Source organism: Neolamprologus multifasciatus, chromosome 18 (assembly GCF_963576455.1).
Source record: "Neolamprologus multifasciatus chromosome 18, fNeoMul1.2, whole genome shotgun sequence".
Taxonomy (NCBI): domain Eukaryota; kingdom Metazoa; phylum Chordata; class Actinopteri; order Cichliformes; family Cichlidae; genus Neolamprologus; species Neolamprologus multifasciatus.
The window spans coordinates 31,203,821-31,226,705 of record NC_140456.1 but is presented as its reverse complement, the minus strand read 5'-3'; the positions used below and the strand labels follow the sequence as shown (position 1 = coordinate 31,226,705).

Below are 22,885 nucleotides of genomic sequence, written 5' to 3'. Positions count from 1 at the left end.
GGCACATACCCCAAAACCTTCTATTTTTTTATAATCTTATCTTAGGTTTCTAACCGAGTTTATGCTTTCCATTGTTTTTTTGTTTTAAATAAAAATGCATTTAAAATATATATTTAAAAATACGCCTAATTTCTACGGTTTTATTCAGAAGCTCCTTTTCTAAATGACGCCCCAGTTATTTTTTTCCATCCCCTAATGAGAACTTACGGGCACGGCCGGGTCAGTGACCGCGCACGCTGCCTGTTTATCTGTATGAGAGGTCCTCGGGAGCGCGCCCCCCCTGGCCGAGGAAGGTGAGCGAGTGTCTGGAGGGGAGGACTCGGGAGCGCGACCAGCCGAGGGATCGATCGGATTAAACTCGATTTGAGTGAAATTAACACAAAGGAGAGAAGAGCAACGCACAGTAGTCGGCGAGGTCGCGGATGCGAGATACGCCGGAGAAATAATTCATGAAAAGCACGAAACTTGAACTTTTTTCCCTCTGTTTATTTATATTTCAAACTGAAAAGGACCACCGTGGATTTTTTTCAAGCAAGCGGAGATACTAACCCTACTAACGAGGAGTTGATTTGATAAAGAGCCCGAAGTGACCGAGCTTGTTGGGTAAGCTAACAAATGTCCCTTTTCACTGAGTGCATTTAAGAAAAATTTCGAACAGATTTTGGCACAAGTGTAATGCTTCCATAATAACACAGGGTCCTGAATTAAAATCGTTTATATTCTTTCTGAATAGCAAGTTTTCCATACTTTTTCAGCACAATCGGACTCTTTAATCCACCCAGTGAGTTGTGGTTTTTAGACCGACGAGCATTTCTTTCAGGGCAAACTCGCGGGAAAGGTTCTGTTTTAGACTGCAGGTTTATTTCGCATCTGTTTTATTTTTTTCTTTCAGTAGAAAGTCATTGAAGGTCCGTGTAGCTGCCATGCCGACATGCTAACAATAGCAAGTTTAGCTTTGCCACCCGCAGCATCGCTCACTCACACAGACGCACAACAGTCCCATTAGTTAGTTGAAAAGTGGAAAGAAAAATGTCCAGCACAACACTGAGAGCCTCGTAGTTTCTGAGTCAGTTCCTCAGACAACTTATCGTCCTGTGTAATATAAAACTTGGACTTAGTTCATTTTTAAAGTGTGAGTGTTAGCCCTGTTAGCTAATTGTGTTGAAGCTTCTAGGAGACACGAGGTGGCTCGAGCGTAGAGGTGAGTCACTAGCCGACTGAATGAGCGGAGCACCGAGGGAGATTCCCAGCGGAGAATACTTGGCAGAAATCTCCAAAAACGCCGCGCACTGGCTCAATTGCACCATTTAACAATGAAAGTATAAATAATAGTTTGATTTCAATAGAATTGTAGTGTTTTGTGGTTAAGGGGACAGTGTTAAGAATGTGTAGTAGTCGGTAGTTTTATTGGACGAAAGGGACAGAGCAGTGGAGGAGAGGAGGGGGGAAGCTGTGAGGCCAGGCGGTCATTCCATACAACCGTGTTTTTCTTGTTGTTTTTACCATGCCTTGTATTATCAAAACACTTTGGAATGTGCTGAAAAAATTGTCCTACTCGTATACAGCTTTGGAGTGGGGGAGAAAGTATTTTACTTTAACAAAAAAAACGAGATGAGCGAATCGTTCCCTGGTCCGAAACGACGTGCGAAATACCGCTGATAGGCTAATTAGCTTTGCTAGCCGCTGGAGGTTGGCCCAGCGCTAGGACACAGAAGTTCAGCTAGCCTGCTAGCCAGCTCTCATCCTCATTGTGTACGGGCAAAGACCACTTATTAGCCCCCCCGGGCTAGCTACTAACCTGCTCGAAACGGTTATCGATCAGTGCATAGCTCTTGGGCAAGGGAATTAACTTTGCTTCTTTTTTCACTTCACTTTTTGACGAGGTAAAAATGCAAAGTTACATTACAGATCCTCCTTAGGTCTTTCCGCCTTTCGGCTTTTGTTAGGAGCACTTGTTTGTTGTGTTACATTGTATCCGGCGACCGAAGTTTGGTTACACTTACGACTACACTTGTTACTCGATGTGGAAGGGGAAAAAGGCAGTCCTAAACACCTGCCCTTGTAGTTCCACTGACACATCTTTACCTTAAACTAAAACCGTATTTTTTTCTTTGTACAGTCTTAACTTAATTGCGTGTATTTCTTGCGCTATCCTGTTCTCTTTCCCCATTATGTGTTCTGTAATCGGCCAACTTGCATAATGGTCACCCTGCCGCTCTCACGCAACTCTGGCACTAAAATCTCTGGAAAATAACCGAGCTTGGTCCCCCCTCAGAAACACGCGCTCGTTTTCTATTCGTTTTTACTTTGTGGTTTTAGTCAGTGCGACACATTTCAGTGGATTTGTGCTGGATCTTTTTTTCCTCCCGTTTCCCATAGAGGCAGGAGCTGCTATACCCCCACCACTACCACCTTGTGTCTTTGAGCCAAGATGGCAGCTAGTCATGTTTAGCGGGCCACAGAGGGAGAGATAAGAGGCCCTGACCACACACACACACACACAACAGATGCTCAGCACTATTTGGTCTCTCTCCCCTCTGTCTCTCACTGCCCTTTTTTGTGGTAAAATTTGAGCCCCCCTCCCAGCTGCAAGGCTGACTTGGCTTGCTAGAGACCGTTAGTCTGGGCTAACCTGAGACTTTTACACAAAGTTAGATTCCCCTCCCTTTGACAACGTGTGCAGAGGTGAATGTTTTAATTTTGCACATATTTAGATTGATTTACTAAAGTAGACACAATGGTTGTTATTTTTTTTAGAGTAGCCCTTTTTCCCGTTTAAATAATTCAGACTTAAGTTTGAAGTTTGTGGAAGTCATGCTGATTACCCTCGAGTTGTCTTAATTTTGGCTGGTCAGTGTGCATTATTCACTCAAAGAGCCAAATAATACAGCCATTAACATTTGAAACTTTATGAAGCAAGTTGTCGGTAAATCTGTTTGTCGCATTGTCATAAACTCTTTGTTCCACTAAAAGCACAAAGCAGAATCTGCCCTCGTCTAATTTTTAACTCTAAAAGATGGAGATTCTGTGAGATTGAGGAGTTTTCTGTTTCCTATTTTTGGCAGTGGTCCCAGCATGGTCACATCTAGGGAAATCCCTGTCACCTTACAGTGGGCTAAGATTGGGGCATACACCACACATACAGTGAAATGCAATTTTAAGATATCTCTGCTCAGAATGATGCAATCAAATTTCCGTGCTTATAGCTGTACACTGATGCTCATTGTCGCCATGTATGCCCTCCCCCATTATCTATATTCAGTGATTTTTAATGAACATCTGTCTGTGCAACTTTACCCTGATCCATTATTTTAACTTTGACACTTTCTTTGGAGCAGGTGTCCATCAGTTTGTCATGATTTTGAATAAGCCTCCTCCCTGTTGTTGTGGTCTATGAATCATTAGTGTGGTCAGTGTTGGTTATCTGGACATTTCACTTTTGGTGTGCAATCATCTGATGACCTTTTCACTGGCTCTTGCTACTTTCATGCTGTGAAGAATAGTTCAGATTAATATGGCTAAACTTACACAAGTGTACGCAAAAATGACAGACGAGGAGAAACTAAAGACAAACGAGAGGAGAAATCAGAAGTAAACTTGTTGGCATGTGGGAGAACACTGACATTTTTGTATTATGCTGGTTAAAGTGACATTTGTTAACATATTGGGCCTTCCTCTCTCAGTTTAATGTACACATGATTATTGAGAGGATGGGAAATCTGGATGTAACAAGTTCATAATTCCTCAGCCTCATTTCTCAAAATGCTAAAAAGCAACTTTAATATCAAAGGCGCATTTTCACTTTCAGCATTGCACCTACTGCCTTGAAGTGATTTTTGTGTCTGACTTAATGCATTAGCACCCACTCTCTTGGTCTGTCGAAGTGTTGAAGTTATCTTACACACTCAGTGGGGTTAACAGTGCAAATAAAGTATTGACCACAAAAAGGAAGTGCTAGATTCTTGCCTGTGTTGCAATTAAATCTGAGTGTGAAGCAGAGTGACTTGTCTGGAGGGTGATCTTGATTTGGCACGTGGGGTGCTCTTCAGTGGCTCTTTAAAAGCTCTGTAAATGCATTTTAGTGTGAACGTTCCTCCCTGTCTTGATTTGTGTTCACTTGCCTGCAGGTTGGCCAGGTGATCTATGAAGCTGCCTCTGCAGACTCACTCGTCCCACACTCACAGACTCCCATTGTAACCAGTAACTGGTTTATCTAAGCCTCTTTTCCACTAGTACTGCCTCGACTCTACTCGGTTTTTGGTTGTTTTCCATTTCAGTAGAGTACCACCTAACGTGGTCTATGCAGCTGAAAGTTCCAAGATGCCATTTGTCACATTTTCCGATCTACTCAGCTCACTTGGAACCCCAGCCAAGCAGGTACTAAAAAAGTACCTGGTACCAGGTAATACTACCAAATGGAAAACCCCAATAGCTGACTAGGTACTAGTGAGAAAGGGCTCCTAGTGAACTGAAAATGTTTTAAGGGACTCACTGGAGAGGCAGCCGAATGACAGAAAGGACCAGGCCAGCTTGAAGGTAGGGAAACATCAGATAGCGTGGGCTTAGCTGTGGGCAGCTGGTTAGCAGCACCCGAACTTTAAAAACAGAATACTTCATAAATAAATTATAGTGAGATACAAAAACAGATTTTAAACAGAAGATGGAACGGTGTGCAGAGAATAGTATCAAGTAGACCAGCATCATAAAAGAGATGTTTTAGTGGGAGATATGCAAATCACTCCAGTTGGTCAGTCAGAATAAAATCAGTAAAAAGTGGAAGCAGAAATTTGTCATTTGCTACCTTTAGTCCTGAGATAAGTTGTAATGCCCCAGCTGATGTTTTTCTGTAGTGTTAAATGGAATAATAATGAGAAATCAAAAAGAAAATTCTTACAATATTTTAAGAGAGCTGACTTGCAGTTAGTAAACCATGGGTCTTCTGGATTTTAACCTATGCTCGCAGGAGACGCTCCATGAGGAGCTAGTCTTTCTGTAAGTTTCAGTGAACAGCCTCCAGTTAAGGTCTATAGACACACGCTGCGTAGTACAGATAACCTCTGGTTGAACTGTAACAAAAGCAAAATGTATATAATGTTTCTGATGTAGATATGATTCATAACTGAAGATCGGTCACCTTCACAAATTCTTTGTAGAAGTGGAGCTTAGGAGAAAAACAACTTTTTCTCATGTATTAAAGAACAGCTGCTTGTTTATGGGAACGTCTGTGGCGTTAAGAGCTGATGCATTGCAGGCATTGTTGAAATCCATTTGAGGTCAGCGGAGGTTTCGCTGTAGTTATGTAGTTGAAAGTAATGATGAAAAGCACTCACTCTCTCTCACTGGACACACAAGCGCACATAAGATGGATGACACTGATTGCCCGGCCAAAACTGAACTGAGTGGATTGTGTGCAGGTTAGCTAGCAGCAGGTAATGCAGCGCACTGGACAATCTGGTGCTGAAAGGTTGCTGTTGGGTGTCTGAATCAGATTACTGTTGTTTGTTAGGGGGGCCATTTTGTCTCCTATCATCATGTGTCATAGATGGCACTTCTGTTAGTGGGGATGAGAAGTGGTGCTGTTGTTTGCCTCCATCTCTTTCATCTTCGCTATCTATTGCTCCACCTCCACCCCTCAGCCACCCACCCACTCCCTTTCTGCCCCTCTCTGCATAAGCCTACCTCCTTTTTTTTCTAGTCTTCTTTCTCACCCTTTGCATCTCTCTTTCTCGCTCTCCATCTTTGCCTGGCTGTCTGTTTTCTCCCCCGCCCTCCATCCAGCGCTCTCATTTCCAGCCAAAAGGTTAGCGGGGGTCTTTAGCACTGTGGTGACATTCAAAACTGAGTGTCATCACTGTGTCTACTGCTCTCTCTCATCCTTCCCTCTCACCTGTCTCTCCCTCTGCCCCCTCCTTCTCTTCTGCGCCTGCCTCCCCCATCCTCCTCCTGCAGCGAGGGCCTTCTGGACCAAGTGCTGTGCCTAGGAGAGAGGCTGGCATTAATACAGCTCTCAAGTGTTTGTGTGTGGGCTGTACGTGTGTTCTGTATGTGCTGGAGGAGACGGCCTGTCAAGTATGGGCCTTTTAGTCTGTTGTTGACCTCTGCTGCTGTATATACTTCTGGAATATCCCGTTTCCCCTCTTCAGCTCTTTGCTAACATGGGAAGAAAATAAGCAAAGCTAAATCCAAGGCCTTTCCACTGGAAATATGTGGGAGTTTTGTGTCATCAGCTGCTGATGAATCCTATTGCTGAAAAGCTCCGTCAGCGCCATGCAAAAATCTCATCAGTTTCCCGGCGCTTGCTGTGGTTTAATGGCACTCTTGTGGCATCCACGCATCCTTCTTGCTCATCTTCGATCACCATTTCTCTTCGGTGATTCACGTTGCTGATGAAAGATTAAGTGCTGCTTGCTTTTGGAATCAGCATCCAGTTAGGGAGATGGAATGAAAACAGGATTACGTTAACTACACGTGAAAGAGATTACAACCAGTAAAGACATTTTCGTAAGAGGTACATAGATCTTTGTTTTTGGTAGATAATATTGGAATTTCCTGAACATGTAAATGACTGATCCTCCGTGAGCCTGGAGGTTTCTTCTTCACTGTTGCAAAGTGCTAATCGTAGGAGATCATCAGATTGTAGGAGTCTTGAACTTTTATAAATATAGATTATAAACCACCCTGACACATTACTGTTGTTGACTAGTTCCATCTACTGTTGGAGATTTAAACCCATAACAGAAGCACCGTGATCCCATGGAGCTCGCCAGCTCTGAAGAAAGCGAGGGCATTGGGTGATGTTTCCTCGCGCTTTTAGAAGGACTCTGGAAGTCTTAGCACCTGGGCAGGTGGGGCAAGAAGTGTAGCTATCCAGGCTCAGGGGATTCGGTTCAGACCTGGCTGTCCCATTGGTTGAAAAGGACATGTCGATAGCAGTGACTGACTGAGCAGCAGTGGGGGTTGCATTCTGGAGAGCCTGTTTATCATCAGTGTGTGAGCCTTCCTGTTTGCTCTTGCATAAAGGGATACCTAAGCATTTTGGCTTTGATGGGGAATTCACCATGAAAGCCTTTCTTTGGAAGCCTGTGTAATATTCATGTTTTCTACAAAAATGAAAATCTAGACCAAGAGTCAGGAAAGTACTGCCTGTGATGTTCTTGTTGCTCAGAAGTATTTCCAAAGCTTCGTTTTTTTTGGGTCTGAACAGGTATGACAAATCTCTCAACAGCCCCAAAACCACTGGTGGTTTTCTTTCAGCAAGCTGATCTGACTCCCTGCTACTGACAAATCCTGTAGTTTTTGAAAAGACTACTGCTTTTGAACACTTGCAGGGTTTTCCCCAAAGCCTGTAATAGTGGCAGTGTAACACTATGATAAGTCATTTGCATTACCAAGCTACAATTTCCCCCTCACCTGCAGCCGTTTGATCTCCGAACTTCATATCAGCTTATGCCTGCTGCTCTGACTTTCTGATCAAGATTCAAACAACACTGGAATATTCATATTAATGAAGTGGTTTTAGACACAGGGGACGCCTGTCTCCCTCAGCTCTGAATGCCTACAGCTACAGACTCTGAGGGGTGGTAGGGGAAATACCAGCATTAACTATAGCGCTCATCCTGAAAGCGTCGGTACATGTCGTCAGACTGGGCATTGTGACCTGCCTCCTGTTCTGAACTCAATGTGGGTCAGATGCTACAAGTCAAATATTAGTTCAGCCTACTGTATGTATTAAGGTCAGATAAGACACTTAATCTGGTCCCAGTCTGTGGCAGAAGTTTTGGAAACTCATTCATCCCTAGAGTTTTAGTACTGCAGAGGACAGGCTGTAGAGTACTTTCAGGAGCTGCAGAGATATTTTAAAGATGCATCCCTCTGGCTTAATTTATAAATTTGAGACATTTGCTTTATAGGAAAAACGATACTCCAATGACCTTATTGCCTGTGAGGGCCTATCACAATTTAAACCAGCATAAGCCTTTCTTGATTTGCATAAGCTCTTTCCACAGATTCTAAATGCATTCTACAACCATATATATCCAGTGACCTTGTAAGTAGATGAGTGGAGGAAACCCGTCAGCTAAGCACAAATGAAACATTCAGGTTCTTAGGAAGCATTTCTCAGCAGTCTGTTGAAAAAGATTCAAGTCTTTGTCTAAACTTTTGTTCTTGGTTGTGTTTTCCTGTTTGTAGTAAGTGACACAAAGTGTAGAAAAGAAGACTGAGAATCAGTCTAGCTTCAAAACAAGCTATTTTGACATCCTACATTTGACATTTGGTTTTGATTTGCTTCACTCTGCTGTTGAGTTTTGATGACTAGAATCTACAGAATTTAGGAATGCCAGTTTCTGTTCAGAAGAAATGTTAACATATAATTACCAATGACTGATACTTGTTGTAAACATTGTTTTGTATTCATGTAATGGAGTATTATCTCACTATCAGCTGAGATAATGCTAATCGCTAATTCCGCAGTGACACAGACAGAACAGCTTGTGTGTAGCGCTGTGCACGGGAACAGAGAGGAGGGAGATGGGACGACACACTGTCAAGTTTATTTCCTAGCTCCAGCATGAAGAGAAAGTAATGCTTGTAACAGATGGAGAACAAATCATACTTAACCTCATTTACATACACCAATGAATGATTGAGACTCGCCGAATCAGTGAGCACAAATGGATGGATATAAGCTGAACAGGTAAACCGGCACTGAGTCATAGCATTTCCTTGCTTCTTCAGTCCTGTTTTTAACTTTAAGGCATTAAAAAGACATTTTTAAAAGGGATTAACAGGAGCTTCAGGGCGATATATAAGGGTTGTAGGGTTAGATACTTATTTTTATCTAACCCTACAACGGCCAGTACCGTCTTTGTCTCCACCCTTCAGCTCTTACTAGTGGTTGATGTTCATGACTCATAACAACACGTTGTAAGGAGTTCAAAGAGGTCGATAGAGTTCTCGTTTCAGCAACATTACAGTATTAAACAGTTATCATAAATGTTAACCTGGCTGTTGATTATTTAATTCTCAAATCAGGAGAACCGTGTAAGATATGTTACCTAAATCAATGGTTGAGCTGACATTAGTGTGATGGTTCCCCACCCTTGTAATGTGCTGGCAGAAACCCTGGTATTGGCAACACATTGGTGTCTCGAAAAATTTGGACGCTTCAGTTATAGCTTTGGTTTAAAGAACTCAAAAATCCTGTTTGGACCCGATGGGTAGAAAACCTACTAAACCCACTAGAATCTTTAAACTATTTGGCGAATATTTCTGGGCATATATGTGTCACTTTTTAAATAGGCTTGCTTAAACCAGTGATTTTCAGGGAGCAAACAGCTTCACAAACCACATGACAGGTTCTTTAGCTCAGTGAGCACAGAGACATGCACTCTTTCTCTCTTAGCAGGTTCCTTGGCTACCCCCTGTGGCCTACTTCTTTCTCTCCCTCCCTCTCCTGTGTCTGTCTCTCAGCCTCTATGTCTTCTGGGATCAGACTGAGAGCCGGCCAGTGGTTTTTCCTACCACATGGTAAAGGCAGGGAACAGATTGGATAAACACAGCCCTTTCCTGCTGACCCACCGCCACCACCCACCCCCTTCTCCTCCAGTCTCTCTCACACACAAACGCAAACCAACACACACAGTGTCCATTAACAAAGCAGCCGTGCGTAAAATAACCAGATTTTCTTTAGCTTCACTGCTTCTTTCTCTTTTCGCCTTGCTCTCTTGGCCCCCCTCATCGCCACCCCGTCAACCCCCACCTCCTCTTCTTTCTTCCTTCCTTCCGGCCCTCAAATCCCAGCCCCAAACACACGGCCATGCATCCCCTCACTTGAGCGTAATTACACACACAGCTAGCCAGCTCTTGCATGCTGTCCTCCATTTGGGAACAAAGGTATAAATTATAGTGGCTTAGATCCTGGTGGTAATGGGAGGTGGGTGGGTGCACACGTGTCCTGCAGATGAAGAGGGAGATCATTTGCTTTAAACCCCCCCCCCCCCCCCCCCCCGGGAGGTGTTTGGTGAAGTTGCGCTTGCTAAGGCACTGGTGTAGTTTGCTCTTTGGCTTGGTTTTATTTGTCTGTACCTGTCTGTGCCTCAGAGGAAACATGGTGTTGTTGACATGGCAGAGATTTCCTGTAGTAAAGCCTGGAGGCTACAGACAGTTTAGCTGCCAAACTGTCGACAGCACAGACAGAACTGTATTGAGCCGCTGTTGGCTAATCTTCCTCCCTCACACCCCTCCTTCACCGCAGGCTGACGCTGCATGCACCAAGTGATTTGCAGTCATTTTGGTCAAGTGTAATAGATGTTAACAAATAAAAACCAGCAAGTGTCTATAATAGTGGAGAGGAAACCACTAAAATGAGGGCTGTGGATCGAGAAGGTGACAGCCCCATGCAAATTGTCAACATCTCGAGATTTCTCTGGAGTGTTTAAAATGACAACTTCAATAGGCGTTCAGAAATGTTTACAGAGCAGGAAAAAGGTGAGGTGTGCCTGCTGCCTGCGGGTTTTCATTCCAGCCCAGTTTACACCAGGTGACGTCACTCCCAAACATGCCTTCACGCCGACGGGAAGAACATATCAGTTAGATCACCTGACGTGGGTGATTGTCTGCACTGAAAACTTGGAGACTTGTTAAATGGCCAACAGATGTATGATATGTGTAAAATGCTCAATATACAGAAATAAAGTGAAAAAATAAAGTGGGTATTTCTGATTGGGCCTGGCTGCCAGTCTTTTCTTAGAGTTCCTGTTTGGGGTTGTTGTTAAATGAAAGCCCATCTCTAATGCATTACAGTGAAAGGCTGTGTAATGCCTCCGGCAGCCAGAGAAGGCCATTCAGTTGCACTAACTTGGCAGTGATATTCTGCGGTTTCGGCTTGGCTGAATGGGTGGCCTCAATAATTGTGGTTTGACAGAGCTGCACAGTCAGTGTGAATTCCTGAGCCTGGCTGGTGATTGCATGTGTATTTTTCAAGTTGGCTGAAACTCGTGCATGTATAGTTGGTGAAAACTATACGTACACGAGCCTTTCAGTTGTGTTTTCAGGTGAGGTGGAGCTGGTAATTACGTTATTTGCTTCACAGGCTCGTGCACTCGAACCAAACCCTTTTCATATTGCTTCTAGCTGTGTGTAAACTGGAGTGTCTGCTGCTTCAAGGTCAGTGTCTTGATACAGTATCTTAGGTTTTATTTTGGGACACGGTTTGCTTGGAGTTGCAACACAAAGAAATGCAAAGGAAAGGCCCTTTCTCTCCCATCCTGACCCTGTCTTAGCTACCTCCAGTGCTTTCTTTACACCACTGCACAGAAATTACTAATAAAACCCAGCATTTGTGTGTGCTGTAGATCATTTTTCACACAAGTTCTCATATTTGACAACGAATTGTTTTAATGACGACTGTTAGATTTGTTGATTTTGTAATTGTCCGTTATAACTGTCAGTATGGTGAAATTAATCAAACATTAGCCAATATATAAAAATTATAAATATATTTACAGATAAACATCAGTTAATCTTGCGATAGTGGTAATCAGCCAGGCACATATCGGCTGATAGCGCATTTCGTTGTGCTCTTTTACGTCTCCTTCAGCATTTTATGTCATTTTGTAGATTTGACATTTATCCAAACGCGGTCGAGTTTATCCAGTTTTGATGCTGTTACGCCAGCACATCCTCCAAGTCTATATATGAGCAATTAGTGATAGACTGGAGCTAAAATAACATATTTAAGCTGCTCAAAATAGATTTCCCCACTAGTTTCACTTACCACTTTCTGCTCAGTATGTTTTGTAATTATATTACTCTTGTAATATAATTGATTGATATCCTGGATTTTTGCAGTGTCTTGTGACATGAAAGTGGATTACTTTCATGTCTTTTCTTCTTTTTTCCCCATGAAATCTGTTACTGACATTGACATTTAATAACATGACAGCAACTAAAAAGGATATTTACCTTGTTCATCACCATCAATGTTTTTTGCTAATACCGAAGTTTTGTTTATCTAAGTCATCCGCCTTCAAACTGACCGCTGTTGTTAAAACCTACATTGACTTTCACCTCTGAAAATGCTGATAACCATCAGTGTGGTCGTGTGAAGCCACATTAAGTGAGCATGAGCTTTCGGCTGTGTTGGTACCTTTCATTTTTTTTAATGTCACTGGATGACTGAGTAAATTTGTTGGATAGGAGGTTGAAGTGCCTACCATGCTGCCGATAGCACACAGACTACTTACTGTGTAGCACACAGACTGTGTAGAGTAGCACACAGACTACTCTATGTTGTTGTATGTGAGCTGCTAAGGATACTAGCTGTTGAGGGTCAAGCATGAAGGCTCATCACATGCCAAGATACTGATTTGCATAGCTGGGAAGGGACAAAGTGTTTGCTGCTTCATGCTAAACATTGACTGGTATGTATTCATTTGGCTCAGGTGACAGCTTGCTTGTTTGTTTTTATGGGGTTTTTGTTGTTGTTGTTTTTTAAACGGATACATTTGTGGTGTTCAGTATGGATATGTCTGAATTTCTACTTGGCTCCTCAGCATAAATGTGGTACGGCAGGAGGAGCATAGGGGCCTAAAAGCCTCATCCTTTGATGAGATTTGGCATTTAAAGTGGCACACTGGTCGCTCACCTAATTCCCTGTGCAATGACAGCTGGGCCAAACTGTGCACGTGTTTTCATATATGTATGTCACTGTGTGATCTCTGCAAGAACTCAAGTTTGGGCTAAAACTGCAAAGAAAGTGGTACAGAAAGTTGAAATCAAGAGAACAAGGAGTTTGTCTTTTCCATGACTGAAGCAGGTTTCACAGAGGGATGAACAGATACGCTAGAGAGATGGAGGATGAAATAAAGAGCAAGGAGATGAAGTGTATCCTGCTCCGTCCACTCGTTGCAGACGAGTGTTATCTTGTGGGAGGCTAAGTTCTAAATGCCAGACAAGAAATGAGGAGGATGAGTGGAGCAAAGGAGCCTCGAGACACACACACGTGCAACTGCGCTGTTCTCTCACACACACACATAGACGGCTCAAGTAAGTGCTTATATAGCTACATTTATTTAGTAATGTGGGATTCACTCATATGTAGAGTGTGTGAGACAGGAAATCAGTTACCCTTACACTAGCTTGCTGCAAAGGATGTGACATTACACTCAATTACTCTCACCTGAGACACAGACACATGTAGAAACCTTTCCTTCCTGTGACTGAAATGCACAGCGTTTCCGAGCTGCTGTCTTCTTGGTAATCTAGTAGCTGAACACAATATTTTTTTCTTCTTCTAATGCAACACTTGATGTGCTGCTTTAAGAACATGCAGCACATTGGCCTTAGCTGCCATGCAATGTTTGAATGTGCTTGCTCATAGGGGGTCATATGATTGTTGGGTTTTTCTCTGTATCTATGAAGTGCCTTGAGGCGACTTTTGTTGTGATTTGGCGCTATATAAATAAAATTGAATTGAATGACTTACACAAAAGCAACTAGACATGGCATAATATCTTTTCCTTATTTTCTATCATAGTGTTACATTGGTGGAGAATCGTTTTAAACACGGCCAATATTTCAAAGGAGTTTAATCTATGTACAATTAATCCTAGTGAGTCAGATGCTTATGATTCACACTGCTCTACTCAGAGGAGATATCCTACTTTGGTCTTCTCAGGCACACAGCCAATCAAATATTGACATGAAGTGTACGAAGCTGTAGAGGTTGCTTCCCAAATATGAAATGAATAAGGATCATTTTGACCTGTGTATCATGCATAGCTAACGGTTCAAGAACAAAAGTGGACACACAAATGTACGTTCACTCTCTGGTTATTGAGTTTGAAGTTTGAACCTGCTGAACCTCAGTGTGCACCAGCAGGCATGCCCATGTTTACTGTTTATAGTAATGCCCTACTGGAGCTAGCAAAAATATAGCCGATCGAGTGACCGAGTGAAAAGCTTTTATAGGTGTTTCTACTTCTTTATGGAAACACATCTCAACCAGGGATCTTAAAAAAGGGCAAAGGGGGTGTCTGAGTTTTGTGCAAAGTTAGCAAATTCTACAAGAAACGTGCTGTCAGCTTGACACAAACAGTATCAGATCTCCTTTATAGGCCAAGGTCAGTGAATTCTCCATTTATCATTGGCCCTGTCCAGTATATGATACTGATAACCTGTGTACCCTAGCTGATGTGTATTTAGAATCGAGTTTCCAAGTTCTTATTTGTAATCCAGAGGCCCTGTCTCAACACATGCATGTCAAATTTATTTTCATTCCTGTTCCCTCTGACTAACACTCTGCTGTGTAAGTCACAACTGTACAGCTTTGCCATTAGGACAACGTGCAGATATTTGGAGACTCCATCCAGGTGTGGCAGAATAAGTTGTGTTACTGGCAGAAGAGTGAAATAATTAATTCAGATGAATTGTTATCCTTGTAAATTAAATTCACATGTTCAGAAGTCTAAATTACCAATTAGTGATTTTAATTGATGATTAAACTAGTTTTCTGGAACACAGGGGGAAAAACATTACATCAACACTGCATGAAAAGTCAACTGTGCTTGTGACAGATGAGCTTAAATGTGCTTATTTTATATATAGTTATAGAAATATATAGATATAATTTCAGAAGAGAAGGAGACTCGGATTGTAAACAAACATGTTACTGTCTGTAAAGCCATTCAGGTGTTAGCAGCTCTCCTCCCTGCAATCCAGTCACTTAATACTAAAAACCAACTGACCAAGACTAACAGATTTCCTGCTTTACAGCAGCGGTCCCCAACCTTTTTAGCGCCACGGACCGGTTTATGCCCGACAATATTTTCATGGACCGGCCTTTAAGGTGTCGCGGATAAATACAACAAAATAAAACTAGTACCGGTACCGAGAAAAAGAAAATTTATTCATAACACACGTGAAAAGACCCAGGAAAACAGAGTAAACGATAAAAACGATAACAAAATAACGCTGAAAACCGATTTAAAAACCCTGAAAACCATACATTTCACACCTGAGCCTCAACTCTCGCGGCCTGGGGGTTGGGGACCGCTGCTTTACAGGACAGATATAGTATTTTTGTCACTGGCGACCGGCACGTTGTCAGAAATGGCTCCAGGTAAAGCAGTGAAAATGTTCGCAATATAAAGTTAAACTCTTGTTGACGAAACTACCACTAGTTTAAGTCTTTGCATTTTGCCGTAATAAGCTCTTTGTTCGTACAGGCAGCTTGTTTACGGCTCATAGGTATGGAGGAAAGGACTCTAATGCTATTTCCACAACAAGAGTGGATGCTCCCAGCTGGCATCTTGGAGATTTGCAACAGAAAGGCTCAAGGCTTTAAGGAGAGCTTTTTCACTGTAGTGCTGTGTCATGCTAATGTCATGTTACTTAGTGAATGGCTTTAGTTTATAAGGGTATTGTCACCCAAAAAGCAGACATTAAAGAGTATGCAAAGAGACTTTGAGGAATCACATCTGGTTACAAATAACTTGTACTTGTTAGTCTCAAACGTTAACTTTTAGATTCTTGAAACTTTTCAAACAAAAAAGTCTTGGATTAGTTTAAAAGTATCACTTTGACTTCTGTGTTTTAACTGAGTAGAACGTGGTAGTTTTTACAGCATTCAGAGTTTCTGGCAATAGCAGATGGTGGGAGCAGTGAAAGGATGTTGGACCAATCAGTTCTAACAGTTTTATCCTCTCGAGTAAAGCTGAAGAGAAAACATCTGCCTGGTGACAGGAAGCAGCAGGCTTTATGTGAAGTGTGGTCATATTTTTGACAAAACAGTAGCAGAAGTGCTGCTTCTCTGCCATGCAGACTGCACCAAATGTGGGCCCAGCTCTGTGATAGGCACGTGAGCCAGTCCAGGATGCACCCCATGCTGTGATAGACCTCAGCAGGCTGTATACTCAGACCTAGTTAGCCCGCAGTGAGAGGTGCTTCACTAAATCTGACGATTTGGAATGTCAGTTGCCTAATTTGATTATTTGTGTGGGCACGAGGAGTTTTACAGCGCCAAATATTTATTAAGAAGGAAAACTTGCTAATGCTTGTGTGCTACTTTACGTGAGTGGAAATAATGACACGTTTTATCCCCGATACCTGCCGAGCTCTATAATGAACCAATATGTGGGAGGGAGGAGTGGAGGAGGATAGAAATGGGGCGAAGGAGTTTGGGGGGGTGGGGAACTCTGTAGCGGTATAAGTTGGCTTGGCTGTTGGTTTTTGCAGCGCATAGAAGCAACAAGCAAACCTCCCCCAGTCCTCTCTATCTCCACTACACACACACACTTCAAGCATGCTCAGATCCACCTACCTCCATCCTCTCACTCACACTCACTCGCTTGTTACATTGGCCTCTAAGCTTCTCAGATTCCTAATTTTATCACACAAATAATGCTGAGTTCTTAGCAATAAGTTTCCCGTACGCATTTTAATCTAGCTTTTTATACAGAGGGAAAGGGAAGCCCACAGGTAGCAGGTGGCTAATTCCCGTACCTTCAAACATCTGCCATGACTGACTGGTTAGTTAGCCAGCTGAATGAGTTGCTGACTGAAAAGCTAACCACTGACTGACTGGTGTATGGGCAGGCTCTGTGGCCTGTTGGCTTGCTGTTTTCTGGCTGGCTGGATGGCAGCTGCTGCTGTTCAAACAGAGCTGCATCTGCTGGGTCCTTTGTTCTAACACACACACACACACACACTCAATGACTCCAAGTGTGTGTTGGAAAAGAAAGAAGTTCTTTGTTTAGTAAAAATGGAGGTGGGGGATGGTCTCTTGGGGGTGGGGTGATATAGAAAAGTTTGATTCAGTGGTTGCCTTTTAAAAAAATAATTTAACATCTTCGTGTTTTACCTCACCGGATAAACTAAAATCTTTACAATTGAGGCCATCATACCATAGTTAATAAAGATGGCAGTTCAGTTCTGCATGGAGAAGAAAAGCATTTTCTGTTGAACAAACTTTGATAACTAACCCTCGTTCAGTGTTTCTTACAGTGGGGTTTCTAAGAATGGAAAAAGAATCAAAATAAATTGTGTTTTACTCCTGAATTCAAAAAGCTACCTTTGTAGAAAATGTCCCTACAAGAAATGTCTAACTTTATACAATACCAACCACGGAGGAGAAAAAATGGTTTTCATGCTCATCTGATTACCCGTTGCTGATCAATACATCTTAGATGCTAGCTTAAACTAAACTGTGTCGTCTCTTTGTACAGGTGATCAGCACCATCAGTATTCACAAGGTTTATGATATGATTATGTTTTTGCATGTCCATCAGCAAAAGTTACTGCAGTGTAACTAGCCTCTAAATCAGTTGCTTTTCCAGTGAGTCTCCACGTCCGTGTGTTGGACTGCAGCTGATGGCTGTACCCCTCTTTCTGCTCTCCACCCTCTGTGAGCTTGGTGTAGCTGAAAATGAACCAGCTCTCCACCTGTTGTAGGTTCTGCTTAGAGCTGCCCTGGAGCAGAGCAGAACAAGGACTCGTTGACCAGCTGCAGCCTAATATATTCTAGTTGGAGCAAACCAGATAAGATGCTCTCTAGGTGAGCTGCTGAAGGATGCTGGGGACTCTCACAGCTTTTTAGCAGTGACTAATCATTGGAAATAAGAGTGAGGAGGACTGAGTAATTGTGGATGAAGTCATTCGCTCATATTCATCAAAAAATTATAAAACAACTTGCTGAATATAAAGTTAATATGAGAAACTGGTATATTATATTGTTACTGGCATATGGAGTCCTATACCTGTTAATAGTATCACACTACATGAGTAGATTAAGTTAGGTGGCTGTGGATTTACTATGTAAACACTTTATTAATACAGAACTATTGAAGATTAGTTCTGTATGAATTAACAAAGGCAGCATGTGACAGTTCATCGGGGGACTGTTAAAGTAAATTATTTTCATAGTGAAGCATCCAGGAGCTCTTTGCCCTTCTCTGAATACCTGCATTAATTCCACTGTTTCTTTTTCTCTTCCTGTCTCACCAGAAACCTTCATGAGGACCATGGTGGAAAGCTTCAAATTAGCAGCTATCTGATTAGCTTCTCACTGCACAACAAATCTCCCTCCATCCAGTCCCCGCCATCTGTGGGGCCTCCATCCAGCCATGGCGGACCCTGGGATGTTGAGCTTATTCGGGGACGACCCAGGGCTGTTCTCAGATGGGTTAGATGGTTTAGGAGACTGCTTTCCTCAGCAGTCGGTCCCAGGCCAGTCTGCTCCTCTTGCCCAGCAGACAAATTCCGCTCTGAACCATGAACACCAGGGAAGCAGGGGATACCACCAGGGGATGATGCATGGGAGTGGGCCTACCCCAGCACAGCCTAAATTGGGGCAAATGTACGACCATGGCCCGTATACAGGCTATGATCAAGCCGGCACCCCTGGAGGACGAATGATGGCTCAGAATGGCCCCAGCCAGGGTCCCCCAAATGTGAACACAGCTATGAATGGCATGACCTCCCACTACCACAGTAACCCAGCTAACGCTAGCAACCCTCACCATGGGTACCAGGGTGATACTGGAGGAGGAGGTGGGGGAGTTTGGGGCCAGCAGCAGCAGACCAGACCAGCTTATCCACAGGCTCCAGCACAACCAGGGGCTACTCCCAACCAGATGGGAAGCTACCAAATGTCTCAAGGCAATTATGGTGGAATTCAAGGTCCACCCACATCTAATGCAGCCCGCATGAATCAACACTACCCTCCACAGAGCATGGCACCCCCTCCTGCTCAGGACACATCTCACTACTTGGGACATAACCAGATGAGACACCCTCAGCCTCAGGCACAATCCCAAGGCTATCCCAATATGGGACACACATCCCGATATCCACACTCCCCATCCAGACAGCCGCCGCACCCCCACCACCAACAAGGCATGGGAGGGTTTGGGGGTACTCAGTACTCTGGCTATCAGCCCCAGTATGGTGCCATAGGACCTGGGATGGGCCAGGCTCCTAATACTAATGTCAGTGCTAATGCCAGCCAGCCCATGGGATCAGGGCAGCTTGGCCAGAGGTTTAACCAGGGAACAGGCCCGGCAGCAGGGCAGCAGGGACAACGATACCCCCCTGGACCGCCACACCAAGCCCATCAGACTCATTCTGCCCCGATGCAGCAGCAGCAGCAGCAGGCAGGGCAGCAGAGCCAGCCTATGCACCCCCTAAACCACCCGCAAAATATGCCCCAACCCCAAAACCAAGCCCAGTCCCATCTTGCCCCCCCAGCTCAGGGAACTTACTCCTCTCCTTCATCCATGTCCCCAATGCGGGTTTTGGGAGCCCCGACCCCTCCTCCCGCCCAACAGGGCAGACCTCCTAGCACAGGGCTAGCTGGGCCCCCAGAGGTTGCAGGATACACAGCAATGCATTCTCCACCCAGTGCTATGGCCCATCCACAGAGGACTCCACAAACCCCGCTGTCTGCCCCACACCCCCAACACCAGCAACCCCATAGCATGGCCCCCAGTGCGGGGCAGATGTATCCTGGTATGGGGCCACAGCGTGGCGCACAAATGGGACCAAACAGGCCTCAGCTCCAGCAGCAGCAGGGTAAGCAGTGTTCTGTTCACGGGCTTCACTTTGATCCTTTATTGGCGATCGAGATCAGTTTATTCAATTTACAAAAGGACAGAACTAGAAACTAAAGCCATCTCCATCATGGTTGTATTGGCTAAATACTGAGTAAAGCTTAAACAGGCACATGATTTGATGCCATGATACTAGAAATGTGACTTTTGTTTAAGAGACATGATCAAAATATGGAAAAGTAAGAGTATGTCCACACCTGTTTGGGGGGGGGGGGGCATCAAAGTGTTCAGATGGATTCCATTATCAAACACAGGGTAAAAAGGAATACTGCCTTGATTCCATCTAAATAGTTGTCAAGGGTGACACGACGATGATGATGATTCTTTTTTTTCTTTTTTTTTGTCCTGTCACTTTATCCAGGGCACGAAGCCCCCGCAAGCCAGGGCGGAGACCAGCGTCTACTCCAGACCCAGCAGCAGGCCTCTCGAAGTGGGCAGCATATGCAGCCGGCACCCATGAGTTTTCAGGGACCGCCTGTTGGTCAACATGGAATCCCGGCTCCAAACCAGGGCCTTGGGCCGCCCACTCAGAGCCCTCAGACGCAGCACACACACCTGCCCTCACACCCTCATCACTTGCAGAGCACGCCCCCTCCCCCCAACCAGGCCTCCCACCCGTGGGCACCTCCACCTTCTGCCTCCCACCCACTCTCCTCACCCCCTCTTACCCCACAGAAAGTGCCTCACATACAGGTGAGTCTCCGTCAAACAGACACTTTGATGTGGTAGCAAGGCTGAGTATGTGTGAGTGAGATCAAGACTATGTGCATTTGTTTTCATGTGTGGGTGTATTTTATGTGAATGTTTATTTTTCATGTGGGTGGGGGAATGTGTGTATTTGGAGTGTAAGGGAAGTGTGTATGTGTGTGCAGGAGTGTGTGTGTGTCTGTACATGACATTTGAGAACACAGCGGTGCATTGGGCACTGGCTCACTGGGGTTTTGTGTATGTTTGTTCATGTTTTTTTTCCTTTTGTGTGTTCTGCTGCGGGCCTTGTGCACGGTGGTTGTGTTTCCGCGTGTGTGGTGGGGGGAGGGGGTATGGATTTTTGCAGCCGCTTATTTCCTGTGAGCTGCATATCCTGCGACACGCGTGCACACACATGCACAGAGGCGCCACTAGCATAATTTCTCCTCCCCCTTGCTTCCACTATCCCCCTCCTCTGTAGAGGAAACCTCCCTTCCTGTCTCTCTCCTCCCAGTCTCCTCTCTTTCCGCTCTCCCTGTCTGTCTTACTATTTGTCCTCTCCTTTTCAGGGGTGCCATCATTAAGTTAATGTTGTGTAGCCGGATGTGCAGAGAGACAGTTTGGACAACAGGGAGACCGTGAGGATGGGGTGTGATTAAGTGATTTGGAGTGAGAGAAAAAAAAAACATTAAGAGGAAAGAAGTGAAAAACCGAAAGAAAATCTCAAGTGAAGGGAGAACAGGAATGGTGGGAAGACATTCTCAGTGGCGACCAGCACGTTTGTGTGTTTGAGTGCACGGCACCATTGCCGCCTGCGTCACGTGTCCTCGCCTTCCATTAGCTTGTTTTGTTGCTCAAAGCCCCCTTTCTCCACTGACCCATTCACACACAATAGCAGCCCTATGGACATACACACCCGAAGATCCAGTCCCCATTTTCTCTTCCACCCCCACGCTTCCCCACCTCCCCACTTCCAAGCCTACATCGCTGTGTTCAGTGGTTGACATTTCAGCCGTCACACTTAATTTATCCAGCACTCCTGACCTACATGCCAGGTTGACTGGTGAGCCTTGCTCCTCACTGGGGCACGCACTGCATGTGCCGTTCTGCCATTCTGGCTCTAGCTGCAGGCCCAGCAGCCCCCGTCATTACACACACACCAACGGTGCTCTGGGACGGAATAGTGAATGTGCCTTGAGAAATAGGATAGCCTAACTAGAGGAGTTAGAGTAGCGTGTGCATGTGGCCCGGGAAGCAAGGTTTCTGTGCGCCTCATGATGCACTTGTTAGAAAGAGCCCCACACACAGACACACACACCAAGCTGGTCAGTCAGTCATGATGACTGCATGTCTGGTACTCTAAGCTCCATCTGTTCACTAAGCATGGTTATTACACATGCACGCACACATGCACGCGTGCCTTCGTCAGCAGCTCAAGGTCAAAGCTCTGGCAGAGTGCTGGGGTGTGACCTTTATTCTACATCTCACGCACACTATGTTGTGTGCAGCACTCTAGTTGACATATAACGCGCCTGTCTTACCCCTCCCCCTGCTCTGCCATACATCTAGCTTACCGGGGTTCTGCAGCTTTGAGGAAATGCTGCTTTGATATGAAGACGCCGGGTGCTCGTTTGTGCGAAGTTCAGCGAATGAAAATATTCTGCAGCTGACTGCTTACTCAACACACGAGCACAGTTCATTTTTCATTGATTTTTCTCTTGGTGAAGTTGAAATTTATCCCATCTGAACTGTCTGTCTATAATAATAGATGGATGCTGGGATGGACACTTGCCTTCTGGATTCACTGGACACACAAAGTCAAATTAAGTGAAAATGATCAATGGAGATTGACAGCAGATAGTATGACTTTGTACTTGTTCTGAAAGTTATAGACATATATAACTTTATAACAATATAACATGTTAGAGATTAAGGAAAAAGGGTGGGTTTTTTTAAATTTATTTATTTATTTTAGCAAGGCCATCAAAGTCTTTGGACCTCTTCGGGCAGTACAGTTGTTCCTGATATCTCCTCATTGGTGCTTTGATTATGTTGTTGGCTAGCACTGCCTTTCATGACGGTCCAAAGTCTCCTAAAGCTGTTTATCTGTGTTATACTGGTGACTGAGACGGCCACAGTATATGATTCACATCCTTTTTATACTCATAAAACCAGTGAGTCAGTGAGCCCTTGTCCTATAGATGGGAACTGGTTTCATCAGGATAGAAATTTGTTTGTATTGACTCTTCTCTCTATAAACAACATGTTCCTCATCTTACACATAAAGTGTCAACAAAAGCAAGCAAAGTTTATGTTATTAGAATAATATAACAAAGTGGTGTGCAGTATTTATTCCCTCAGCATATGGCTCACTTGACCTTTGTTTAGTTGTCAAACTCAGGACTATGTTTTAAGTGTAAGCATCCAGGTTTTCTTGCATTATATTTAAACTGAAATTTCCAGACCAGTTTTCATATCTGTGAAAGAAATACACCATTTTTCTTTTTTTAAAGAATTTCTGGTTCAGAGTGTTAAAAATTCATTTAACCTCCTAAGACCCAAACTCTTCCACGGCATGCATTTTTAATTTC

General features: G+C 44.0%; 1 protein-coding gene across 5 annotated transcripts in view; it reads left to right on the top strand.

Moving 5' to 3' along the window:
- Positions 1 to 267: 267 nt before the first annotated feature.
- chd7 (chromodomain helicase DNA binding protein 7) overlaps positions 268 to 22,885 on the top strand; it is a 71,814-nt gene continuing 49,196 nt past the window's right edge. For 2 of the 5 annotated variants that reach the window (XM_085141181.1, XM_085141177.1), the window contains exons 1-3: positions 268 to 603; positions 18,004 to 19,569; positions 19,969 to 20,300. In XM_085141181.1, coding sequence (XP_084997307.1) covers positions 18,123 to 19,569; positions 19,969 to 20,300 — 1,779 coding nt within the window. In that variant the 5' untranslated portion in view covers positions 268 to 603; positions 18,004 to 18,122. Of the gene's footprint in view, positions 8,696 to 12,270; positions 13,048 to 18,003; positions 19,570 to 19,968; positions 20,301 to 22,885 lie in introns of those variants that run through there. The other 3 variants (XM_085141179.1, XM_085141178.1, XM_085141180.1) reach the window with 3 other exon arrangements.